Here is a 27842-nt window from a genome sequence, read left to right as displayed (position 1 = left end):
GGACTACCCATATGTAAGGACTGCAGCAATGTGGATCTTCGAACATCTACATTTATGGTAGGTACAAAACTGTACTTTTCTGCTACTCACAGCATGGCAAACCAGTGCCTAAGGGCATTAGGCCACATTCAACCAGAGCTGCAGCCACTTCTGCAGCCTTTCTCAGGGGAGTACCAACCAAAGACATTTTAGAGGCTGCTACTTGGAGTTCAGTACATACCTTTACAAAACATTACAATCTGCCTCTTTAAGTCCAGGGCAGGCTTTGCCACTGCAGTTCTGCAGGGCCTAATAGCCGCTCCTAATGCTGTTTAGCTCCAGCCCCCCAACCATAGCTTTGGGACTCAACCCAAATGTAATGACTGCAACAGTGAAACACGAAGAACATAGTACCATTGTGTACACTTACCATAAATGTAGATGTTCGAGTGTATTCACTGTTGCAGTCCAGGTTACCCACTTGCCATCCCCCTTACTTTTACTGAAACTTATCTTTACTTCTCTAATCTATACAACCTAGGTGGTGTATTTGCTTATAGATGAAGGTAAAGCTTATTTTGGTGCATGTATCTTTTATTTACATATTTTTAGCCTACCCTTTTGGGGGCACCTGACATCTGGGGCAAGAAAAACTGAAGAAAATGGTGTCTGCTGCATCTTTTATACCCCTGACGACCTGATGTCAGGGAAGAGCCGACAGCAACCAACACAGGACCCAAGACTTTGGAGTTCAGGCCGACTGAGGGCAACCTGCCAGCAGAATAACCCAAATGTAATGATTGCAACGGTGAATACACTCGAACATCTACATTTATGGTAAGTGTACACAACTGTACTTTTTCAGTAGAGACCCGAGGAGAAAAGCTGCAGTTACAATTATGGTCATTAAAGTCAAAATTTGCATTACAAATGGTATATACGAGAATGTTTACAGTAAAGTGAAGTAAACTGATCTAACAGTTTTGTACAGGTTTCATTGTATATCTATACAGTAACAGTAAGTTAGTCAGGATTCAAGGGATTATCTGGAAAGAAAAACAGGGTTTCAAATGTAGTAGTATTGATACTACGCAGGGGAGAGGAGAAATGAGGAACGAGAAGGATATGAGAGAAGTAGGTAGATTAAGGAGGGAGGGAGGGTAGCTAGAATCAGGTTGGAGCTTGACAAGTGACAGCCTTATGACCAGTAATAGTGTCTCACAAACAGAACACAGCAATTCAGGATGAGGGCAGATTGTCTCCTTTGAAAAGTTCGCTACTAGTGGCATTCCTCCAGTACTCATCCTTGGGTCTGTGGGTGATAACCCCACTCAGTCAGCAGGGAGAAGAACACTGTTGTGGTGTAGAGATGTCATTCTTTTCATATGTCTAAGCTGATGTCTGGAGTCTCTTGTTGACCAGGTTCACAGGTTATTTCAAACAGAGCCATCATCAATTCTCCTGAAGATTCCCTGATCCTGTAATTTCCTTCAGCAGGCTTGTAGGCATGTACCACAATGTCTTAACTGGAGGCACATCTGTGTGAAACACCCTGCTTTTCAACTGATCCTGCGGGAAAACCTGTAATGTCCAAGTATGTAGTTTAAACAAGTCCCATTAATTCTTCTTAGCAGCAGTCTTCTACAAGGCTGACTGCATCTTCAAAGCCAAATTTCCAAATTTTTTCTAGGAAATTTTGATGTTGCCACTCTACTTGGAGAAACACTGGTTTTCCTGATGTTAGCCTGTATATACCAGGTGATTAGATTAAAGATGGCCATACACCTTATATCAGCCAGTTATGTTTGGCAGTTGAAGGGAATGCTGTCTTCCTCTTTTGGGTTCTTCAGTAAGCTCTACAATTTGCCAGATAATAAACTTTCACAAGAATCTGTAGGGCCCTTGTTAAGAAGGAGAATCTTGCTTACTCTAAATTATTTTTTTTTATCAAAACAAGATAAAGTTATGGTGGCAACAGCTGGCTTCAGTAAAGACTAGAAAGTATTGCAAACTTGTCCCTGCTTTCCAGAGAAGCTTGAACGACAGTGAGGGTTAAACTGCTGGACCCTCTAAGTTAACAAAGGTACTCCCTATTAGCTGGGATTATTTTTCTGGCCATTGTGGGCAGAGTGTCTCCTACAGAGCATTATTTTTTAATAAGAGAGATGAAAGCAGAAAAGTACAGGCGTATGTGGGAAAGGGAGCTTAAGATTACTGTACTATGAGAGGACTGAGAGATCGTACTTTTCATTCAGAAATATACCTGTCTATTGAGAAAATTCAGATATTTTTGCCTGGCAATGCCATTTCAAATATTTTTATACATTGGTGAGGATGGTCAGTATTTTTTTGGAAACATCATTTAGTTGTTGCTATAAACCAGAGCTGGCAGACTAGGTGCACGTGTTCTATGATTGTCCAGTACATTATCAATTTAAGTTTAAATTAAACAGTTTATTATGCAGTTATTGGGGGGGGGGGGGGGTCTTTGCTGCCAAAGAGATTTTTGGAAGTATTTAAGCTTTCTGAAAGTTCACTGTCCTATTGGGCAGCACTGCATATGTTATTGTTGGCCAAAAAATGTATAATGTTAATGTGGAAATAGATAACACCTCCCCCCAACGCTTATGGATCTCAAAACTATAGTAGGCACTCTTAGAAAAATGGAGATAGGAAGGAACAAGTCCCATCCAAACCAGGGGGAACCTGGCTAGTTACCTTATTACTATTAAATATGTAAGGCAGGATTTAAGATGGAAAATGAAATGTAGGCCACCTTTGCTAGGCAAGTGCTTTGAACTTAGTGAAGTTTTTACACATTCCAGTGACTGAATCACAGACTTTTTTTTTTTTTTTTTTTTTTTTTTTTTTTTTAAGACAAAAAACTTAATTTTCTTTTATTTTTGTTGTTGCAGCCTGAAACTTGTTCATGGCTGTTTTCTTTGTAAATGCTGTATATAGTTTCTGCTTTTTTATTTTTTTAAAGCATCTGTGGTTGATGCGTTTGATTCTTATAATGTGTACCTAACTAAAGCTCATAAAATTATTTTTTTGGAAGACAAGAATTTCTTAGGCAGACAGTCATTTTAACTTTGTGGACTATATGCATCTTCTTTGCCAGAAAATGCCTATGAATGCCTCTGAGTTTGGCATGACCAAGACAAGCAGCTCACACTGGGATGTAGCCAACAACCAAATTACACTGAAAACAGTCCAGGTGTTCTAAGCAAGACCCACATATGTCGAAGTAGTAAAAATGTTTATTATACAGTGGATTGAGTGCTTTTGTCTGGTTATTCCAAAAGACTTCCTCAGAATCAGCCATCAACCAATAAAATCCATTTAAATAGTACTTCAACACAATCATCTGATCCATTACTTTCATTTAAATAATTGAACATGAATATATATTTAAAGGGATGTATACTTGAAAAAAAATCAAAATAAAAACTTTACTAAATGTCATATATATATATATATATATATATATATATATATATATATATATATATATAAAATCAATTATATCATTAAATAAATCTAAACAATATATGACCTGAGTTTTAAAATACTTTTATTACTAATATAGTCATTAAGCCCAGGGGGATTATGAGCCTGATAATTTGCCATGTCAGCTCTTTAGCCTCCAATAAGTCTTGCCAAGGACCCCCCTAGGAGTCTGTTGTAAGATTCCACTCCACAAAATGTAAAATGGTGCACAGGATATTGAGCAACATGTTTAGCCAATGTATTGCTCATTTTAAGATGTCTGATATCTAACAAATGCTCGTAAATCCGCTCTCTAAAACATCCCTGGGTCTTGCCCACTTAAAAACTTGAACAATAATTACATTGAGCAACATAAACAAATGCCCCTAGTGTTGCAGTTACAATAAAAAGTGGATTGGATCATATTTTCATTAACTACAAATATTTCCCACTCCCTAATATAGGAACATTGGGGTTATGATCCACATTTGTAAGTACCAGGTCTTCTAGAATTCCTGAAAATGTTACTGTTTCCATATTGTTTCATATAACTCTTAATGGATTTACATTTTCTAAAAATTACTTTGGGTTCCTTGCCAATGTTTTCTAAGATCCCATCAAAACAGGAAAAGATTACTCCAGTTCTTTCTCAGAATATTCACTATTTCAACATGTTCATTAGTGAATGTAGTTAAAAGCCTGGGAAAATGTTTGCTTTCCACCAGCTTGTTCAACACCTATTTACCCCTATATTTACCTCATAATTTCTCCAAATTGGTCTATAAACCAGCGCAGCCCTTTTCTCACGAACTTCTGCAAAAACATTGTGTACCATCGGGCCAGGATAGCCACGCATAGTAAGCATGGCTGATAATTTTTCTCCTTCCTGATAAAAACATCCTTTTCTGATATCATACAGGCCAATCTCACATACTGACCCTTGACAAGGCCTCTTTTCTGATGGTATGGATGACAGCTATTAAAATGTAGAATACTATTCGAATAGGTAGGCTTTCTATAAATATTGCTCACATATCTTTCATTGACATAATACTTATCTATTTCCACATCCAAATAACTGATACTGGTTGAACTACTAATATGAGTAAATTTTAAAAAGGTAGAAGTGTTGTTACAATACTCAATGAAAGTGCATATTTCATCAAATGGCCCTTTCCAGGCAACAAATATATCATCCAAAAAGCGGCAATATGTGGCCCAATGTTCAAAATGGGAGCCCAGCAAGTGCCTCTTTTCCCACTCAAGCATGATAATATTCAAAAAATGGGGGGCACAGACCGCCGTCATAGCCACTCAACATTTTTGGTGATAGTATTGTCCCGCAAAGTAAACAATTACTCTTAAGTATTGCTTCCATAAGTGTAGTCAAAACATATACCTCATTGCTTGAAAAATCATTTGAGGCAAATAGAAAATCCTGAAACCATTCAATGCCTATGTCATGTGGTATGACATTGAACAAGTTCACAACGTCAATGGTCAGAAAAATAATATCCTCATGAAGTGCCAGATTTCTTATTTTGGTCAAAAAATCCCACAAATCTTTGCACAATTGTGTGTGTGCTCTAAACATTTCTTTAATTTAAAGTCTACATACTTAGCTAGTGGGTGTACTTTGGCTTTATAGGCATTGATAGTGGACCTTAATGGAGGATCAGCAATGTTTTTATGAATTTTGGAAAGCCCAAAAATTGAAGGGACTAAGGGATATTTACAACACAGAAATTTATAGGCTTCGTAAATTGAAACTTGATCAAACACATCTTTCAATAAGTAGTCAATTTGAACATAGGAAAGATAAACCATATTAAAAGAAGCTTCATCATAAATGCTGTCATCAAAAAGCATAGTATTCATGCGATTGCAGTAATCAGATCTAGTCATAATCACACACAACCCCCCCCCCCCCAGCCCTTTTCGGGATTCATAACCCTAATGCTCTTATTAGAACTGAGTTTCTTAAGTAAATCAAATTCTGTTTTGGTAAGATTATATCCAAAAGTACACTTCGAACTATCCAATAATTTCCTAAACTCAAATTCACAGATTTTCTCAAAAATAACAAGTGGCATTTGTAAAGGGGGGTTGAAAATACTGCTACGAGTAATTTCCTGAGTCCTAACATAACCATTGTTATCACGAAAATATAAACTCAGATTTAACTTTCTTAAAAACTTTTTTATATCAATAGTAACATTTTCAATTTTGGCCTTAACGGTGAGAACAAAGTTGAGTCCTTTACTAAGCAATTCACAATGCTCCGTGTTAAAAGACTGCACGGTAAAATTGTAAAGCTTAAAGATGGGATGTAACCAGGTTGATGGCTATAGGAAGCATCTTCACTGCAAAGTAGATATAAAAGTTATGTGTACAGAGGTGAAGCTCATAAAAAAAGGAACTATGAATCACAATTAGTTAGGAAAATAGATAAGTTACATTAGATTGTCGCACACATTTCAGACATTCTTTATTTACATCATTACAATTTAATTTGCCTAAGATTTTTACAAGCTGGGTAAACTAGCCACACCTAAGTGCAGCTGCCATCTTTGAATCTCAACGAAGTTATGCGTTGGTGAAGCCTAATTCCCACTATACACAAGTGCAATGACAGTGAGTACCGCCCTTGGTGTGGAAGTTGTAAATATGGTAGCATGAGCTTGGACAGATTTTACATATTCTCCGAGATACAATAACTTGGGTAGACTGGATAGAAATTATATTTCACTGGAATATGTGATTTAATTGAAAACTTTGAGAACCATCCAATAACTGTATTAGGTCATGCACCAATAAAAACTAAGATAGAACTAGGGTGATGATGCAAAAATAAGATCTTTGGCTCTTTCCACCGTACCTGTTAAAAAAGAAGGGAGTTTAAGGAATGGGGTAGTGGATATGGCATTGCTACGGTAGATAGGTATTATTTCAGAAGGAAAAAATACTGAATAGAATAAAATGAAAGTAGAATTTAAAAACCATAATCTAAATAAAAACGAAAAAGATAATATGGGAAAGAATTTGTAGGAATTATTTAGGTGGGTTGAAGTGAATATTGCAGAAGAGGAGGAATCTCAGTACAAGAGGAGGAGCAACTGCAGAGTGCCAAAGGGGAAAATTAGGGAGAGTTTGAATAAGATACTTAAGCTTGGAAAGGTTGCTGATAAGCAATTTTTTTTATAACTCAGGAGCACAAAAGCTTCAGCACAACTTAAGCAGCAGAAAGTAGAGGGAGTTGTCCCCAAACTCTGTGAGCATATAACATGAAAAAATCCAGAGATCCTATTGAGGTATTAGAGATTTCAGAATTTTACAAATATTTGTGTAAAAAAGAGGACTGGGGAAAACAAGAAAATTCACAAATGGAATAGTTTACAGAAGATTTGCTTATGCCAATGTTAGAGGAAGGTGATGCTCAGCAAATGGCTAAAATGGGAAAACATGAAATAAAAACAGCGATGTATAATCAATCAACATGGAAGTTTCCAAGAAATGAGAATGTTCATCATACTGATAACTGCTGCAGTAGCCATAGCTGTATAGGTTATAGCCTGCCAATGGTATAACAGCCAGTAAGTTTCCAAAAGCTTCAGAGCACCTTCAGTGTACCAAAACCATCAGTCAGCTCAAGCTGAGCTGACTTAAAAAGACAGGCTTTGGTGCCAAGCCATTCAGGGCCTTCCTGCCACAGAAGAGTACCCTCCTGAGGCTTTCAAAGATACAGTCTGGGGAAGGCTGGACAGCAGCCATGTCAGACCTAAGTATTTTGGCCTTTTCCTTGGCAGATGGCTAACCCATGGGACAGGAAGACCATGCCATAGTACCTTGAGCCAGCAATTTAAGACCCTGGTTTTCAAGGTAACTAGATAAGGAGGAGAGACTATTTGATAGGGTCTTGGGGGCAAAAGCTTGGTAGACAGAACACTGCATATGGTCATGGGAAGCATCCAAACAGAAGAGACACTGGTTGTGAAAGTCTTTATGGGGACTCTGCCTCCCACACTGACATCTTCCCTTTCTGGATGACATGAAACCAACCAACAATAAATAAAAAAGAAATACAAGTGCCCTGTTGGGGTTTATGCTCATCTGAAAAAGGGCTCTGTAACCATCACAGAAGAAAGGCGTTCAGAAAGACGTTCAGTGATGGCGGTTGGACTGGCAGCAAAGAAGTTCAGAATGTGTGCGCCCATACATCAACTTTATGCCCTATCCCTTGCGTGGGGAGCATACATGTGACATATGGTGCCTGTAAGTATTAAAGGCTTTGATATATTGGACAGAAGTTGGGCTATCCTTGGCAGAAGATCCCTTAAGCTATTAGTACTGCAGCAGTGAAGAAAGGGACATCTACTGTTATGATAAAATTTTACACAACTGTACTTTTTTTTCCTTAAGGTAATTCTCCTGGTTGCTCCAATTTGTGGACTTCTGAGATCTGGAAAGAGGTGGGAGTGTTGGCTTTGCCATCCATTGTGGGTAAGGGAAAGGGCTGTGGTAGCCTCTGCTTTTGAGCCTGGTACCTTGTAGTACTAGTGCTGGAGGTGATTGATCTGAAACTGCTAATGCAGGTATCCAACTTTTGTTTCAAGTCAGGGTGACAGTGACAGTTCTGTGCATCAGACTTTGAGACTGTACTTAATTCAAATCACTTAAGACCGCAGAGCTGTACTTTTGTCTTCTCAAATTAAACTTTGCTGTATAGGTGTGAACATGTAAAAAGACTAGACAGCCTGAGTTTTTAGCGGGTGGAATTTAGATTCTTATGTTGCTTGCCCTATTGCTGCAGGACTTGGGTGCTAGCTGATCGCTATGTTTGCACTTTTTTTTTTTTTTTACACTGTAGTTTCTGGAAATGTAATTAAAATGACCTTCTCACTACATTTTAAAAGTCGCATACTGAATGCTTAGTATGTTCTCCACTTCAAGATTTTTTTTAATTTACAAGAGCTTTGCATCTGATCTTCATGATGTCTCTGTTCACTCTTCAGTGTTCAGGTTCATTATATTTTGCAAGAAGAATTTGAATATCATCCTTGTCGCCTGTTTGCCCTGTCACAAAGGTTTCGTGAATCCAAATGCTTTAAAAATTTGTCTGACACTAAATAGTCTGTTGGAACAAAACATTTGCTTGTAAATGCTCTTCAGTACATAAACTCTGCCAGCAGATGGGCAGATGTTCCATGGTGTACAGTGTTGGACTTGAGGACCACAGTACCTAGCCTGCTGTGTGTGTTTACTGTGCTGTGTTGCACATGCCTATTTATGAACTGATGTGCTGCATTGTTGAGGTGGTGTGTGGGATACAGTATATAAATGGAGGGAAAAGTCTGTTACTTGTTAACGGCTATGTTTGTTTACAGAATAACTGACAGGAGTGTGTCCTCTATTGGCATTTTTCTTTAGACACATTGGTAATGTGTTGAATGCATACTCACTGATACTAACTTCTGAAGTTTCATTTTGATTTTGTTACAAACTAACTACAACCTTAACTTCATTGCTGTGCCATTCACTGATGATCGAGTTTCAAAGGGTAATGGAAGCCACTTTTGATGATTCCTGCATTTGTAAAATTCTCAATCTACTTGTGAACGTGTTATGGTTGTTGACTTTGGTGGTTATCTTTCATAAACTTTGCTTTATTTTTCTAAATTTAGATAGTAAAGAAGACTTCTACGACATCTACCAGCCCGATGATTGCAAAATATATCCTTCACAAGCCTGGGACGAATAAAGCGTCCATGCCTCCACTATTAGCAGGTTGTATTGCACTGTTACGGTCTGTGTTTATAGTCACACCTGCACACATTCTTTAAAAATCAGACACATTCTGAAAGTCTTGCTTAAATTTTTCATTAAATGAAACCCAAGAGGCAAATTTTTAGGAACTTCCAAGTTGGTTATTTTCTTCCTACTATATACTAAGCTCAAATCATTAACTGTGTCAAAAATTGTCTGAAGTTTTCATCATCCATTTTCTTTTCAGCTGGTCAGTTATTTTGAAGAACTGTGCTTTTTGCTACAGAGGTTGGTGGTGTACTATTGCATAACTTTAACAGTTTGTCTTTAAAGGACAACCACACCGAAAACTGAAAAATAAGTGTGATTTTATCATCATATTTTGAACTTTTATGCATTACTAATATTTATGCATCACTGTGAGAGGCTTTGATTTTTTTTATGACTTGATGGGCTGACATACTGCACCATTTTGTTTTACAGTCAAAGATTATACCTCCCTGATGTAATTTTATAAGCATAGGCAGAGCTCTGACTGCATCATGTACTGGAATCCTTTTTTCCCAAAAGCTTATAATACGAATATTTTGTTTTCCTTCTTTTCTCAGCACCCTTTTAATCTGATGTGGCAGTCTTAGATGATCTTTTTCGTTATTTTGCTTCCTTTAAATTTTATTAGTGGCCATGTGTGACACTATTTTAAGGATTTTTTGAATGTCAAGGCTTGAAAGAGTACTGTGTTAATTGCTCTTTTGAAGTATAAGTGGTAGTTCCAAGTAGTTTCTTGAAGTGCAGGAAATATGACAACCGTGGGCAGTAGGTGATGTTTGTTGCTACTGTTGCAGTACTGACTCTTGAAAATTACTGCCTGCAGGAAGCCAGTGTTTAGGCCGAATGCGAAAGAATTTCACCATCTCCTCGCTGACCACTGCCATCCCTATCTGATGTCTGTGGTATAAAGTAGTCATCCGCTGTGACTGTTTTCAGCTCTTTCTTAATAAGTCCTATACAAATCCTATACACCATACATTCACTTGCATCATCAGTCTGTTGGTCAGGTCGGAGACCAGAGTTTTCAGTTAAAATACCCTGTTAACCCTTATTTTTCTCTATTTGCTAATTAATGTCAGTTAAGAATAACAACTGCCTTTCACACAAGATACTTTCATTCTTCTGTTGTCTGTTCTGTCTAGGTTTGCTTCATGAAATATGTAGCTGGCAATTCCTTGTCTATTTAAGCAAAGGGCAGACTCATTTAGCAGGTACCATAAGGAAGATGGGCCTGGGCATACTGTGTCATCTTCTGATCCCGAAGTGCCCTTAAAGGTAACATAGAAGAGTTTGAAGGACCATCGGGGAAGATTGGCCATGGAATTCTGGCAGCTAGCCAAACAACTGCAGTTGTCACCACACTCCTGTTGAATTCCAGGACAGTAGATCCTTTTAGCAGACAGTCTGAGGAGATCTGTCTTGGACCTCAACAAACTGATCTTCAAAAAAGGCACCCTTCCTCCACTCAGTCCACCTCTCTGGTTTGCCAGAAGTAGACCTCTACTCAAACAGCTCAGAAAGTTTTGCTGCAGAACTCCTCATAGGGGAAAGTGGAGGACAAGATGCCTCCTTCTCTTTGACGGGCCTCTTCCTTTATGGTGTCGCTACCCACTACCCTTTATCCCCACTCTACTGTAAAAATACAGTAAGAAGGACCAGATATGATCCTGGTTGCACCACACACTGGTGCAGACAGAAATCGTTCTTTCTCCTGCTCCTTTTCAGCAGGGAGAAAACCAGGACAATTGCTACTGCACATTGACCTCCTTTACCCAGAATAAAGGGATCTCTTATTCAGCCCAGTCTAAAAATTATAACCTTAGTATGTTGGATGATTGCTGTTAATTTCTAATAGACATTCCTGTTTTGAGGATGTGATTTACTTAGTCAAAGAAGATAAAAAAACAGGTACCTGAAAGTCATATCTCGTTAAGTGGAAAAGGTTTTTGATCTGGTGCAAAAATAGATACAGGACCCAGTACAGCCTTATTAGCCCAGATGTTCTTCATGTTTCACTGTTGCAGTCATTACATTTTGGGTAATCTACTGGCAGGTTGCCCTCAGTCGGCCTGATTAACAAAGTCTTGGGTCCCGCGTCGGTTGCTGTCCCTTCTTCCATGACGTCAGGTCGTCAGGGGTATAAAACATGCAACTGACGCCGTTACATCAGTCTTTCTTGCCATGCGGTGCCCGAAGCAGAAACAGTTCAAGTGCTGGTCGGCCAACTCCTGAAATTTTCGTTTTCGTTTTCGAGTTTCAGAACTGAAGTCTTCAACTTAAAGCTAAGTACCCCGTTGGGGAAAATTTTTCTTGCTCCTTACCAGTGTCAGTAAAAGTTAATAATTGCATTACTTGTGGAAAGCTAATACCTCATAAAGATTTTCATTTGTACTGTATTCCTTGCCTAGGCCCTGACCACGACGTACCTTGCTGTCGGTTTTGTGCTTTATTTAATCGGCTCACTATCTATCGTTGGTACATTTTTGCCTCTAAATATTTCGGTTCTCACTTTAATTATCCAGAAATTACATTGGTTAGCCATCCGACTACCGGGATTCTGAAAAAACGCATAGATAAAGACAGAGACAGGCCGTTGAGGTCCAAAACTGCCAACGATGCCTCTCCTAACTAAGCCAGTCGCCAGTTCGCCAGTACTCAGGCACTTTCGCAGCCCCTGATGCCCACTACTTCTGACTCGCAGGCCTCTACTGAGACCCATTCCGGAGTCCGGTATGCCGCGAGATACTTCAGCTGTGGAACCCGCGGATGTCTCTACCTTGGATGGATCCGGAGCTGCTGTGCAGGCACTGGCTTCTGAGGGTGTATTCAGGCCTACAGACATGCATATTAAACAGACTCCACCTTCTATACTAAGGCCTAAATCTCGATCAATTTCTAAAAAAATGGCGACCAAGCTACATGTTCAGGCCTCTATGCCTGAAAAACAAATGATCAAAATGGCTAAAGATGTTATTACTCTAATCAGGGGTAGTCAACCCCCCCCCCCTTTTAAGAGGCCTAGGGTTGAGCTTGATTATGAATCTTCTGATCAGGACTCTGTTTCTTCTGATACTTCTAATGACCTGGATTTGTCCATACCTACTGTCAGAAAAATATGTATTAATGTGTGTATTAGTAATATGCTTAGTGCATTTAGAGCTTGAAAAGGGTTAACACATTTATTCTATTTCATACTGCATAAATCTGTACAAACTGCAGATGCTTTTCTGACCTTGTATTAGCTAAAATCTTGCTTGTGCCTTGGAAATTTACTGAGAAGCAGATGATTTCTGCTTATGTTAGGAAAATAATGAATAGAACAGTACTACTTGTATGAAGCTTAGACAAGAAGTTCCATTTGTGCTGTGAGAAAATACACAGCTGTAGAAGCTATAGATAATTAGGACAAAGCCTGTTTGAAAATATGAACTGCAATCAGTATTTGCTTGTATCTGAATTAGAAGAGTACCTTGAAATGTAACACTGTACAATGGAAGCTTGTAAACAAAGTAGAGCCCACCAAGGCCAGGTTGTTTTTCTCAAAAGTTTCTCACAAATCTAGTCATGTCAGCAGAAAATCTGAGTAACATCTGCTGTAGAACAATACTGAAATTTGTGTTTGATTACGTCAGCCATAGAAGGCCATGTCTTGTAAAACAGTATAAGAATAAACGTACTTCCTGTTAGTAGTTAGATAAATCCTTGTATTTGCATGTTTTTGTGTCCTTGTGGCAAGTAAATAAATATACCTTAACTGAACCTTATGTGTATTGGTCTTTGAAGTTTTTTCCTTTGACAGATTGGTCCTTCGGACCGGAAACCCTCACTTCGCCTCGGATCAGACAGGCCAGGTGGCTTGAAACCATACAGGGAAGAAACCACATTGGTTCTTCTTAGTTGAAAAGCCCTCCGACTGAATTGTCGTACAAAAGAGGCCAGCCACTTTCTGATCTGCGACTGAAGGACGGGTTTACTCGAACCAGGTGATCAATCACGAAGGCTCAGGTAAGGTGAATCTACTTTTTTCTGTTTTAGATCAGGGACTAGATTTGTATTTATTTTGTTAAGACTTTGTTTATACAAGTCAGTGACAAAAAGATTACTGTCTTGTCATAGATCGGGGAAACGGAGCAAGTAGGCAGTCATTCTGAAGAGACTATAACAAAATCCGTGGTACCACGTTAAAAATAATGAGTTGCATAATGATTAAAAGGGTAGAACAAAATGGGTAATAATTGTACAAAAAGATCCCAAAATCCGCCTTTAACCGAAGATGCTAAATACATGCAGTCACCGCGTGCTGATAATATTAAATACTACTCAAAATGGGTTAATAAATATGAATTTGATGGTTAATTAGAAAAATCCTCACTTGTCAAACAGCTTAAAACCGATTCTAGAGGTAGAGTAAAAAAGCAACGTCAATTAGGAATTCTTCAGGCACACAGGTGGATTGAGGAAGTAAACTAAAGGAAACAAAAGAGTAATAATTCAAAAGCAATGTTTTTAGATAAGGAGGACAATACCTTAGTAATAGCGTCAGCCCCTCCGCCTCCCTTACCAGAATATGAGGCAAGTGAACAAGTTAGTCCACCCCTGCGATATCCTGCTGTCACTGTAAGTAGAGACTCTACAAAAGCGAAACCGTTTATTAGAGATCCCGTCGAGACCAGGTCACGAACACAGGCAGGAAACTCAAAAGGAGACATTCAGTTATATCAAATGGGTAGAAATTCACGATTTATGAGTGAAGAAGAAATATGTCCACTTACAGAAGTGCCTAATCCTCAGGCAGGGCAAGAAGGTCAGGACCCAACTATTCTAGTGTATAGAACCTGGACTCTGGAAGACATCCGGAAAGCCACTGACTGAATTCCCCATCCAAAAGTTAACTTTAGAAAGTTCTAAGAAGATTTGCAAGGAATGAGGCTAAGTTATAATTTAAACGGAGAAGAAGTAGAAAAAGTAGTCAGACAAATTGTGGGACCAGATTGGCACATGATTAGTGGCGGCTGGAATCCCCATGACGCTGCGCTCTGGCCCCATCCCACATAGCAGCGCAAAATTAGACGACAGAGTGAAAGGTCTTACAGACCGCATCTCTGAGAAATGGAAGCCTAGGGCAGACTGGACTTGCATTAATCAATGCATCCAACAGGAAGGTGAAGCTATTGACTGATATTATGCCAGACTATTAGAATGTTGTAATAACCATTGTGGAATGCAGGTTCCTGAAGATCAGACACATGATTCCCCATACGAGCAGCAGTTAAAGAATGCATTTTTGAAAAGCAGTATTGCACCCATAAGCAGCTTTATTACAAAGCATATGGCAGATCATCGTACAAGCAGGTTACAGTCATTACTTGAATATGCTAGGCATGCTGAAAGGCATTTTAATAGCAAAAAGAAAAAGAAAGCCCAAGTATTTTCTGTAGAAGATGGAGCAGAAGTATATATAGTACAGTCCGGGAAAAAGGGCAAGAGAAATGCCCAGGGAAACAAACAATCTGATCATCGATCAGAGGACTTTGAAGGGCGAAAGAAAAGGGATGAATGTTTTAAATGCGGTAAGAAGGGATACTTGGCAAGGGATTGCAAGAAAAACAAGAAGGCAACCACGGAGGATAAGGAGGGTGAGGACTGACTATATGATAGGAATCACTAGAAGGGGATAGCAGAGAAGGGACGAATGAGAATGTGATAGAGGGAGTAGAGAATGTGGCAGAAGAAATAGAGGAAGTGCAGGAAGTCACGGATAGTGAAGAAAATGAAATGTTAGATTTGGCTTTATTGAGCTTGGAGCTCTATTTAGCAGACACAAAACCAGAAGTTACACTCCTGGGAGAAGGGAGGGAAGTCAGATTCTTGTGTGACTTAGGGGCATCACGGATCCTGATACATCCCTCCAAACTGCCAGAGAACTCAGAGTCACCTGATTACATATTAGTGAAAGCAGCTAATGGACAGCTGTATCGGGAGCCCCTCTCCCATAATATTGTGATAACTGATCTGTTTCAGGATTGACCCAGAAAAGCAAAATTGTTTCTGCAAAATGCCCAGTAAACCTCTTGGGCAGAGACCTTATGCAGCTATTTGGTATAGCAGTAGTTCCGACTATGCAGGGTATGGAAGCACAGCGACAAATTGATACCTTTGCAGTGCAAACGGAGGGTAAAATGTTTTATTGGTACAGCCAGGACTTGGTTACGACTGGTCCAGGGGCAGTGACCGAAGAATTGATGAACGTAGCCATCAGCAAGTTCCCCTCCCTTGACATTGATAAACAGCATTTGTTGCACTGTACTCTGTATTATTATAACACACCAGGACCTGATAAGGAATATGAGCAAGAATTGTTTAGAAATCGTGCAAACAGATTGATATTACGTAATCTGTACTGGGACACAGAAGGGAATGGTGTAGCCAGCTGTTCATTGCCCCAAGAGTTCTTTGCACTTTATAAATCTAATCGATTACCACACATTAGCTTAACTAAGGGCAAGAATGTAAAATGGGTAGACTTAGGAGAAAAAGTCATGAGATGGGAAAAACAGACAGAGTTAGAACTGTCAGAACAGGGAATACAAATGCAGAAGCTGAATTGGATAACTCAGACCCACCCAGCTGTACACTTGCAGTCTAGCAAGGACAGCTGATTAGCACTCCTATTGAAGGAGGAAGAGAATGCCTTACAGAATATACCAGAAACTCTCTGGTCAACAGGTAAATCAGATGTAGGACTTATTCGTACAGCGGGACCAGTTACTATTATGCCAAAGTAAGACACAACAAGATAATCCAAGCGTTATAAGTACACCGTAAAGCAAGCAAAAAGGCGAACGCTGACACCACACTATGTAGCTTGAGAAACTGAAAACAATGAAGCAAAGTCGTGCAAACCAGCAGGACTAAATAAAAACACTTTTAATAACAGTTGAGCGCTTTCACCAGTTCTGAGGAAGCCTGTATTGTAACAGGTGAAAGCGCTCAACTGTTATTAAAAGTGTTTTTATTTAGTCCTGCTGGTTTGCACGAGTTTGCTTCATTGTTTTCAGTTTCTCAAGCTACATAGTGTGGTGTCAGCGTTCGCCTTTTTGCTTGTTTTATTATGCCAAAGTCAGCATTTAGACCACAAAAAAGACAGTATCCCATAAGAAAAGATGCAGAGGTAGGAATCAAACATATTATATCAGCTTTACTTAAGGAAGGGGTACTGGTGGAGTCTCCTGATTCACCATGTAACACACCCTTATTTCCTGTTAAGAAAGCAAATGGAGAGTGGCGTATGGTCCAAGATTTACAAGCTGTAAATGACGCAGTAATACCAAGGGCACCTACGGTGCCAGACCCACACAACCCTGTTGAATGATTTAAAACCTCAACAGAAATATTTTTCTGTGGTAGATATCAGCAATGCGTTCTTCTCGATACCGATACACCCTGACAGCTAGTATTGGTTTGCATTCACATTTCAGGGGGAAAGGTATACATATACGCGTCTAACACAGGGATATTGTGAAAGTCCAACAATATTCTCACAAGAAATGGCAAGCAACTTGGTGGGATTTACCCCACCAAGAGGTAGCCAGATTTTGCTTTATGTTGATGATATCCTGCTGGCGTCCCCCACCTAGCAAGATTGTAAAGAAGACACCATAGAGCTATTACAATTTTTAGCCACTGAAGGACATAAAGTAAACAGAAATAAACTGCAGCTTTGGAAAAAACAAGTTAAATACCTAGGATATATAATATCCAAGGAAGGTAGGACATTAGATGAGGACAGAAAAGTAGCGATTTTGCAAGCACCAAAACCCACTACCAAGAAGGAAATGATGTCCTTCCTGGGTACAACTAATTTTTGTCGGAGTTGGATTCCAAACTATGCCTTGGAATCTGCACCGTTGACTAACCTGATTTATAAAAAGCCTATGGCAGCACAGGATTTATTACAATGGACACCAGAAGCAGAATCTGCTTTCTGCAAACTGAAACAGTTAATAGCGTCCTCATTAGTTTTGGGATTACCAAACTATCATAAACGTTTTTTCCAAACTGTAGATTGTAAGCAAGGTTATATGACATCAGTGTTAACACAGCAGCATGGGGACAAGCAATGCCCTATTGCTTATTATTCATCACAACTGGACCCAGTGGCACGGTCTTTACCCCACTGTGTACAAGCAGTAGTTGCAGCTGCAATGGCAGTACAGGCTTCGGCCTCAGTAGTTTTGTTCCACACTCTAACATTGAGAGTGCCTCATGCAGTCGCGATTATTTTACTGCAAGAGAAGGTAGCATATCTTTCCCCTGCTAGGCATCTTTCCTGTATGACTATATTGTTGAGCCAACCTTATATGACAATTGAACGATGTACGACTTTAAACCCTTCTACCTTGCTCCCAACCCCTGCAGATGGCACACCACACAGCTGCCTGCAGGTGATTAAGCAAAAGACACTGCTTAGAAAAGACCTTATGGATGTTCCCTTGGATGATGCCGAGGTGACATACTACATGGATGGCTCATGCAAAAGAGGTCCTGCAGGACAGAACCTAGTGGGATATGCAGTAGTTTCTGATATTGAGATTATAGAAGCGAAGTCTTTAGCACACAATTTATCTGCACAGGCAGCAGAATTGATTGCCTTGACACGGGCATGTACCTTAGCAAAGGGTAAATGTGTGAACATTTTTACTGACAGCCAGTATGCTTTTTCTACTGTACATGTTTTTGCGCAACAGTGGAAAAATCGAGGAATGATAACATCTACTGGCAAACCAATGAATCATGCGCAGTTTATTTTAGATCTTTTAGAATCTATTCAGTTACCTCAGAAAGTAGCTATTTGTAAATGCACAGCTCATACCAAGCAACAGGACAGGATTTCAAAAGGTAATGTGAGAGCTGATACAGCTGCAAAGCAGGCAGCTTCAGAAGTATTTAATTTGAATGAGGAATTACAACCCCCTGAGATTTTAGACAATGCAGACCCTTACTACACAAGTTGAAAAACAAAGATGGGAAAAACGAGGAGCAATTCTCGAAAAGGGGCTGTACATCTCTAAAGAAGGGAAACCGATATTGCCGTCTAATTTGTTTAGATATGCAGCTTTGTTGAGCCATGGGCAGTGCCATGTCTCAACAGGAGGGGTGGTACAGCTGGTGAACCAAGTGTTCACGACATATGGATTCTTAAACTATACTAAAAAATTTTGTTCGATGTGCCATGTTTGTAATAAACATCATGCACAAGGGGCGTTAAAGCCCAAGCAAGGGAGTTTCCCTACACCACCGTGTCCGTTTCATACTATCTTTATGGATTTCATAGAGTTGAATAAATGTGAATATAAGAAGAATTGTCTTGTCATTGTAGATATGTTTTCCAGATGAGTGGAAGCCTTTCTGACTAAAAAACCGGATGCAGCAACGTGGCCAAAGTCCTTGTTAAAGAAATCATCCCTAGATTCGGCATTCCGGAAAGGATCTACAGTGACAACAGCACACACTTCATAAACCAGACCATACAACAGTTAAGTAGACATTTTGGTATTTCTTTAAAAAAATCATTGTGCGTATCACCCACAATCTGCAGGGCTAGTAGAGAGGCATAATGGGATTTTAAAGAATAAGCTAAGGAAGTTGATAGTAGAGATGCAGAGAAATTGGGTGTGCTGTCTGCCCCTGGCACTGTTGAGCATGAGAACTGTTCCGAATGCAAAAGGATGGACTCCTTTTGAAAAGTTAGTTGGAAGGGCTTATTATATACCTCAGTGGAAATCTCTCATGCCTGCAGACCAGGAAGCTGACAGTACACTAGCTGAGTATATGCGAAATTTGTTAAATTCTAAACATTTGTTACAGTCAAATTCTGTTTCCGATAAAGAGCGAACCAGACTGTCAGACGTGGCAGTGTCCCCCGGAACTTGGGTTTTGGTGAAGACAGTAAAGAGAAAGAATTGGGCATCACCAAAGTGGGAAGGTCCATATCAAGTGCTTCTGTCAACACCCACTGCAGTCAAGATAGCGGAGCGTGCCTCCTGGATCCACCTGACACACTGTAAATTAGTAAAAAACTTTGAACTGCACAAAATCCTTGTCACATGCCAAGAGTAAAAATGATGGAGTCCAGAAGAAACAGGAATGCAGAACAACCCTTTCCTCAGAAGTATTGCATAATCATCCTGTTAACTGTACTGGTGACAGTAATCTTTTTGTTGTGGCCTTTCCTTTTCCCAGCCACACAGACTGAACTGAATAAACGTGAAGCATTACTCATTGACTGGCATCCAAACTTTAACACTTTCCAGGCAATCAAATATGTGTATGCTGAGACTTTCAATGTTTCGAATTGCTGGATTTGCACAGCTTTGCCAACAGCATACTGGGGGTTATTAATGACTACAGTCCCCCTAGGGGTCAATGAGACCTGTGAGAACTTGATTTATGATACCTCAACCATTACATCACAAGATAAAATAGCATTGCACTTGTCTGTTCCACAAAAGGGAACTGTGTGTTTTTATAAAAATGATATTGTTCAGGTGGGTTGGAGCAATTGCAATGTGACTGTTCCTTATAAATGTTACACTAAAGGTAAAAAAGTAGATCTTTATTGTAATACAAACTATGATTCATTTCTTGGATTGATGCATAAAACACTTGATGAAGTAAAACATAATTCTGTTCTCTATAAGCAACTGTCTATAATAGATAGAAAAATGTTTCATGCAGGGCGAGTGTATATTCATAGCAAAGTTACTACTAAAGTAGAGGATTGTTACTTTGTGTGTGGTAGAAAGTCATACAAATGGTTGCCTGAGAATTGGTCCGGCAGTTGGTTTTTGGGTTACCTGGTTCCGGCCGTACGACACACTGCAGTTTTGCCTCGAGGAAAAATGCGTAATGTCCGAGAGGTCGTCAAGAAACCTGTAAATCCAGTGGGACAAATCGATGCTCGTTGAAAAGACCATCATTCCATAGACAAAGGACTGACACATATGGACTTCAGTGATAGCGTTATATCGTGGGCAGGCATATTACCGGCATATCGAGCAGTGAAATCGATCTGGGAGCTGAGAAAACTGTTGAAACTTCTCGAAGTAATGAGTAATGCAACTTTTTCCACTCTCGAATTGGTGACTGATGAACTGAATGCTATGAGAACTGTAGTGCTTCAGAACCGCATGGCTCTCGACTTCACCCGAGTGGCGAGAGGTGGTACTTGCGCTTTAATCAAAGAAGAATGCTGTTCGTATATTCCTGACCATAAACACGAGATATACAATCATCTTGAGGTAATTCAGCAAGTGTCGGCCATGACCAAACCAGGCCTAAACCCACTGATGGACTTTTTCCAGAAATGGTTTGGGGTGGGGTACCATCCTAATGAAAATCCTGATTGCCATTTGTGTAGGAATGCTCCTACTGGGAGTATGTGTTTGTTGTGGCATCCCCTGCATGAAAAGACTGATTAAAGACCTTATAGACATGTCAGTTTCTGAAACCTTATATCAAAGTGCTGAGTTTGAAGAACTGTTAAAAGATTGAAAATGCTTTCATAAGTTTAAACTGAATGACTCTCTTAACTGCAAATCCTGAGTGGAAGAGGTTAGGAGAAGAAAACTGTTTATGCTTATTTTGAAAGTAGAATAAAAGTATTAAAAGGGGGGAAATGTCAGAAAAATATGTATTAATGTGTGTATTAGTAATATGCTTAGTGCATTTAGAGCTTGAAAAGGGTTAACACATTTATTCTATTTCATACTGCATAAATCTGTACAAACTGCAGATGCTTTTCTGACCTTGTATTATTAGCTAAAATCTTGCTTGTGCCTTGGAAATTTACTGAGAAGCATATGATTTCTGCTTATGTTAGGAAAATAATGAATAGAACAATACTACTTATATAAAGTTTAGACAAGAAGTTCTGTTTGTGCTGTGAGAAAATACACAGCAGTAGAAGCTATAGATAATTAGGACAAAGCCTGTTTGAAAATATGAACTGCAATCAGTATTTGCTTGTATCTGAATTAGAAGAGTACCTTGAAATGTAACACTGTACAATGGAAGCTTGTAAACAAAGTAGAGCCCACCAAGGCCAGGTTATTTTTCTCAAAAGTTTCTCACAAATCTAGTCATGTCACAGAAAAGCTGAGTAACATCTGCTGTAGAACAATACTGAAAGTTGTGTTTGATTGTGTCAGCCATAGAAGGCCATGTCTTGTAAAACAGTATAAGAATAAACGTACTTCCTGTTAGTAGTTAGATAAATCCTTGTATTTGCATGTTTTTGTGTCCTTGCGGCAAGTAAATAAATGCACCTTAACTGAACCTTATGTGTATTGGTCTTTGAAGTTTTTTCCTTTGACACCTACTTATGAGGATTCTGATGCAGAGGATTCCATTCCCTCTGCCCCCCCCCCCCCCACAGGACTTTTCTTTTGGGGAAACTTTACGTACCTTAAGGGAGCATTTCCACTGGGAAAGTCAGGAATTTTCTGAATCAAAAAAGAGGCTTAGGGATTTCCTCCTACCTCAGCATTGGCCTTTGGCTATACCTCCTGTCCTAGACATTGTTGATGATGTGCTTTTGGAATCCAGTATGGCCCCTGATTCCTTACCTCTGGCTCCTAGTAAACCTGACCGATACTACAGGGTTCCTGAGTCTCACAAGTTCCTTTTCAAAAATCCTGTTGCGGATCCAGAAACCATTTCTCAGGGGCCCAAGGGCATTAAGGCTTCTACTGCTAAAAATCCTACCCCTTCTGATAGAGACTCCAGGGCGCTGGATAGATGGGGTAAAAAAGTTTATACTTCTGCAACCTTGGCAATCAGGGCTTTAAACTGCCAGTTTCAATGTTAAAATATCAACAGCATGTTATTGGACTGCTTAAACAGAAAATGATGTTGATCTCTGTGTAAAATAAAGATTTACAGGATTTATTGCATTCTGCTGAACAAGTTGGAAAACATACTTTGCAGTGTGGTTTTGATTCTTTAGAGGCCTCTTGCAGGGCTGCTGTTACTGGGTCTGTGCTTAAAAGGCATGCTTGACTTAAGGAGCAATCTCTGCTTGACCATGTTAAAGCGAAATTGTTGGATGCTCCTTTAAATCAGGACCCAATTTACCTCAGATTTTGCAATACATAACTGAGATGCTTCACAAGGGCCTGTCGTTTTCCTCTATTAAAATCCACGCTTTAGCTATTTCAGCTCACTATAACTCAGAACCACCCCTCTTTTCTCATCCCCTGCTCAAGCAGTATCTCAGAGGGGCAAAGAACTTGAGACCACCCAGGAGAGCCCCTAACCCTGCCTGGGACCTTAACTTTGTTTTGGAGAAGCTCACTCTACCTCCTTTCGAGCCGGCTGCTTCTGCAGACCTAAAACGTCTTTCTTGGAAAACAGCCTTCCTCTTAGCAATCACTTCAGCTAGAAGGATATCTGAATTACAGACCCTTATGGCAGTGGAGCCTTTCATCATCTTTCATGCGGACAGGGTATCTCTGAGGACCAATCCATCCTTCATGCCCAAGGTGGTTTTGAGTGTGGCTCTTAATCAGTCCATTCATTTGCCAACCTTCTATCCTAATCCACAGAACAAAGGGTAATGGATTCTGCATTCCTTGAACGTGCACAGACAACTTAGATTCTACTTGGACAGAACTAAATTTCGAAGAAAATCTGAACAGTTGCTAGTAGCATTTGCTGCTGGGGCAGTGGGGAAAGCTTTTTAAAAACAAACCATTTCTAAATGGATAAGCCATTGCATTCATTTCTGCTGTAAGCACCATGGAAAACCTATCCCCCAGGGGATCAGATCTCATTCCAACAGGGCTGCATCTACTTCTGCAGCCTTTCTCAGAGGTGTTCCTACCAGGGATATTCTAGAAGCTGCTACCAGGGATATTCTAGAAGCTGCTACCTGGAGTTCTGTACATACTTTCACCAAGCATTATCATTTACCAATTTACTCTAAATCCAGAGCTGGCTTTGCCAGTGCTGTCTTGCAGGGCCTTATAGCTGGTCCTAATGCTGTATAAATTCCTCCTCCCAACCATAGCTTTGGAAATCTACCCAAATGTAATGACTGCAACAGTGAAACACGAAGAAAATAGTACAGTTGTGTACACTTACCATTAATGTAGATGTTAGAGTGTATTCACTGTTGCAGTCCTGGTTACCTTCCCTCCAGCCCCCTTTTTTTCTCTGACTATACCTCGACTTTCTTTTTCTATGCTTAAAAGCCTTTTTGGTGTATTTGCTTTTGGTTGGAGGTATATTTTTGTGTTTTTAATTTTATTTTTGCTTCCCATTTGGGGGGCAAGAAAAACTGATGTAATGGCATCGGCTCCATGTTTTATACCCCTGACAACCTGACGTCATAGAAGAAGGGACAGCAACCAACGCAGGACCCAAGACTTTGTTAATCAGTCCGACTGAGGACAACCTGCCAGCAGATTACCCAAATGTAATGACTGCAACAGTGAATACACTCGAACATTTACATTTATGTTAAGTGTCCACAACTGTACTGTCCTTGAATACGGTAACCATTTGAAATGTCTGGACCCACTAGAGCAAGTTCTAAAATGGAGACTGATTGGCAGATAGGATGGACTTGCTTATTCTAAGTCTGAAATGCCATTTCTTGGAATATTCTCTTTTCTAAGAGGTATGATAATCTCTTGAGTTGGTATGTATAAGTTTGGGGGCTCCCCCTGCACAACGAAGTTTAAAGGAGTAGAGTGATTTTCAAGATTCACTTTTCTCCTGTGTTTTTTTTTTTTTTTTTTGTTTGATGTTCTTGCGTTTCACTGTTGCAGTCATTACATTTGGGTAATCTGCTGGCAGGTTACCCTCAGTCGGCCTGAATATCAAAGTCTTGGGTCCTGCATCGGTTGCTGTCTCCTCTTCAGTAACGTCAGTTAGTCATGGGTATAAAACATGCAGCCGATGCCATTTTATTCAGTCTTTCTTGCCGCGCAGTGCCCGAAGCAGAAGCAGTTCGCAAGTGCCGGTCGGCCGACTCCTGAAATTTTCGCATTCAAGTTTCAGAACCAAAGTCTTCTATTAAAGCTAAGTACCCCGTTGGGAAAACATTTTCTTGCTCCTTACCGATGTCAGTAAAAGTTAATAATTGCATTACTTGTGGGAAGCAAATACCTCATAAGGATTTTCATTTGTACTGTATTCCTTGCCTAGGCCCAGATCATAACGTGCCTTGCTGTTGGTTTTGTGCTAGATTTAAGCAATGCACTATTAAGCATCAATATATTTTTGCTTCAAAATATTTTGGATCCAGATTTAATTACCCTAAAATGTCGTCTGATAGCAATCAGACTACCGGAGTTCACAAAAATTGCAAAGAAAAAGACAGAGACAGACCGTCGAGGTCCAAAACCAACGAAGCTTCTCCTAAGCCAGTCGCCGGTACTCAGTGAAGTGCTTTCGCAGCCCCTGATGCTTGCTACTTTTGAGTCGCAGTCCTCTACCGAGACCCATGTGGAGTCCAGTATGCCTCGAGATTCTCAGAGTATTGAACCTGCGGATGTCTCTCCCTCGAATGGGTCCGAAGCCGCTGAGCAGGCACCGGCTTCTGAGGGTGTTTTCAGGCCTCAACATTTCTATATAAAACCGACGACAGCTTCAAAAACAACTTCTAAGACTAAAAAAATGACGTATGAGCCACGTGCTCAGGCCCCTATGCCTAAAAAACAGATGATCAAAATGGCTGAGGACTTAATTGCCTTGATCAGGGGTTCCCAACCCCCCCCGCTAAGAAGCATAGGCAAGACACTGATTATGAATCTTCAGATTAGGTTTCTATTTCTTCTGATCAGGAATTTTCTATACCACCCTATGAGGATTCAGATGCAGAAGAATCCATCCCATCTGCATTTCCTCCTGAGGATTATTCTTTTGGAGAAAACTTGCATACTTTAAGGGAACATTTTCATTGGGAGAGTCAGGATTTCTCTGAATCAAAAAAGAGGCTTAGGGATTTCCTCCTCCTTCCTCAGCATAGGCCTTTGGCTATACCTCCTGTATTAGACACTGTGGATGTGTTTTCGGAATCAAGCATGGCTCCTAGTAAGCCAGACAGATATTACAGGATTCCTGACTCCCACAAATTTTTTATTCAAAAATCCCGCTGCTGATCCTGAATCTGTCTCACAGGGTCCCAAAGGTGTAAAGGCCTCTACAGCCAAAAATCCTATCCTCTCTGATAGAGATTCCAGGACGCTGGATAGATGGGGAAAGAATGTTTATACGTCTGCAACCTTGGCAATTAGGGCCTTAAACTGCCAGTTTCATATGCTTAAATATCAGCAGCATGTTATGGGCTTATTGAAACAGAAAATTGTTGATTTCGGATTGTGTGGAAAATAAAGAATTACAGGAATTAATACTGCGGTGGTGGTGCTGTGGGTAGCGTTGTCGCCTCACAGACGTTTCACGTTCGATTCTCAGGGCGTCTTCTGTGTGCCGACATGCGTGAATGGGCGTTCCTTCGTTGAAGGTAGTGCGTTAGGCCCGGCAAGCCAGCACATAAAAATCTACTGCCAATCATTAGCGGACCGGAGTTCCGCTGTGGCAACCCCTAACCGGGAAAAGTCGAAAGACAGTTTTTATTGCATGCAGCAGAACAGGTTGGAAAGTATATTCTGCCATGTGGTTTTGATTCTTTGGAGGCCTCTTGTAAGGCCACAGTTACTGGATCTATGATTAGAAGGCATGCCTGGCTCAAGCAGCAAAATCTGCTTGATTGTGTTAAAGCTAAATTGTTGGATGCACCTTTACAGCATGATACTGTGGTAATAAGGCAAAAGAGGTTTTAAAGAAAATGGAAGACAAAGCTAAATCTATGCAAACTGTAAAAGATTTTTTTACAAGTGCAGCCACAAAGATTCAGTAGGCACTGGCCTACTAAAAATTAGTCCTTTCCTGTGTCCAACAGAGCCTGACAAGGCAAATCAAGGTGCTCAGAAGGCTCTAGATACTAATCACAGGGTTCTTGCAGGTCAAAGCAATGGGGTGCCTCTACCTCCAAATCTGGAGGAAACAAAGCACAACCCTACAGTAAGCAGTTTCAATGACTTCCCTCTGCCATCACCAAGCATTTATCTTTTGGCAGCCTCCTTGGGGGGGGGGGTTAGCACCTCATGCTCAAAATTGGCTGTTAATTACCCAGGCCAAGTAGGTATTAAACACAGTATCCCAGGGGTACAGATTTAATTTCCATACTTTGCCAATTGCAAACGGTTGGCCAGATCTGCCACAAAATCAATGGACAGAGGCTCAGAAACAAGTTACGTCCCTCATAGATATGGGGGCTATTCAGCCAGTACCAGAACAGGAAAAAGGACAAGGTTTTTATTCATGACTGTTCCTGGTACCCAGAAAAGACAATGCCTGGCATCCAGTACTGGACTTATCGATTTTGAACACGTTCCTGAACATTCCAAAATTCAAAATGCTGACTTTACAACAGCTACTGCCCATGCTTGGCAAGAACGCTTGATTAGTGACTCTAGAATTAAGAGGCATACCTGCATATCCCAATAAGGGAATCGTGCAGAAGATGGAGAACCAAATAAGGGTCCAGGCCGAGACTGCAGACTAATATGAAATATTGAATGATGCAATGCTCGACACACAAGGTTGACGCTAACAAACTAACGCTTAACACACAGTAAGTACGTTTTTGAAAATCTTCATCAGAAAGCTTTCTGATGAAGATTTTCGAAAACGTACTTACTGTGTGTTAAGCATTAGTTTGTTAGCGTCAACCTTGTGTGTCAAGCATTGCATCATTAAATATTTCATATTAGTCTGCAGTCTCGGTCTGGACCCTTATTTGGTTCTCCACTAGCGAACTTTTTTTGTGGTTTTGGTGCTTTTTGTTTGCTTTCCACCTCTTCGTTTTGGGTTACAATCATGCAGAAGATACCTCCGCTTCAAGGCAGGTTTTATGCATTACCAATTCTCTGCACTGCCCTTTGGCTTATCTACTGAGCCCAGGGTCTTTACAAAGTGCCTGGCACCAGCAATTGCATTTTGCAGACAAAGAAGCATACAAATCTATCCTTACTTGGACGATTGTCTCATTCAAGCAGAAAACAAGGACATTCTTCTTCAATATCTGGCATTTGTAAAAAAGCTTCTAACATGCCTAGGGTACACAATAAACGAAAAGAAATCACAACTGGTACCCTCTCAAAAAATTACATTCCTGGGTGCAAGCTTGAATACAGCTGCCCAGATGGCTTACCTTGGGGTTCATGGCAGCTTGCATTCTACTAATTCCATATGCAAGACTGCATATGAGGAAACTTCAATGGTATCTAAAAAGTTTATGGAGTCAACATTGTCACAGTCTGGAAACAGTGATTCCTCTCATTCCCTGCCTACAACAGGAATTTCTTTGGTGGGCAGAGACATGTCACCAAAACAAGGGACAGTCCTTCACTCTACCCCCTGCCACCCAAACCCTAACTACAGACTCATCAGACTATGCTTGGGTGGGGCCCACCTGGCGGCAAGATGCATTC

The 27842-nt window shown here is 40.2% G+C and overlaps 1 protein-coding gene across 9 annotated transcripts in view; it reads left to right on the top strand.

Moving 5' to 3' along the window:
* Positions 1 to 27842, top strand: part of LIN54 (lin-54 DREAM MuvB core complex component) — a 1508411-nt gene that overhangs the window by 639648 nt on the left and 840921 nt on the right. For all 9 annotated transcript variants that reach the window (XM_044061349.1, XM_044061353.1, XM_044061352.1 and 6 more), the window contains one exon: positions 9150 to 9252. In XM_044061349.1, coding sequence (XP_043917284.1) covers positions 9150 to 9252 — 103 coding nt within the window. The remainder of the gene's footprint in view (positions 1 to 9149; positions 9253 to 27842) is intronic.

The sequence above is a fragment of the Protopterus annectens genome, chromosome 2.part0 (genome assembly GCF_019279795.1).
Source record: "Protopterus annectens isolate FY-2018-M chromosome 2.part0, PAN1.0, whole genome shotgun sequence".
Lineage (NCBI taxonomy): Eukaryota > Metazoa > Chordata > Ceratodontiformes > Protopteridae > Protopterus > Protopterus annectens.
Note: the sequence above shows the minus strand (reverse complement) of the source record. Positions and strands in the feature narration are given on the sequence as shown.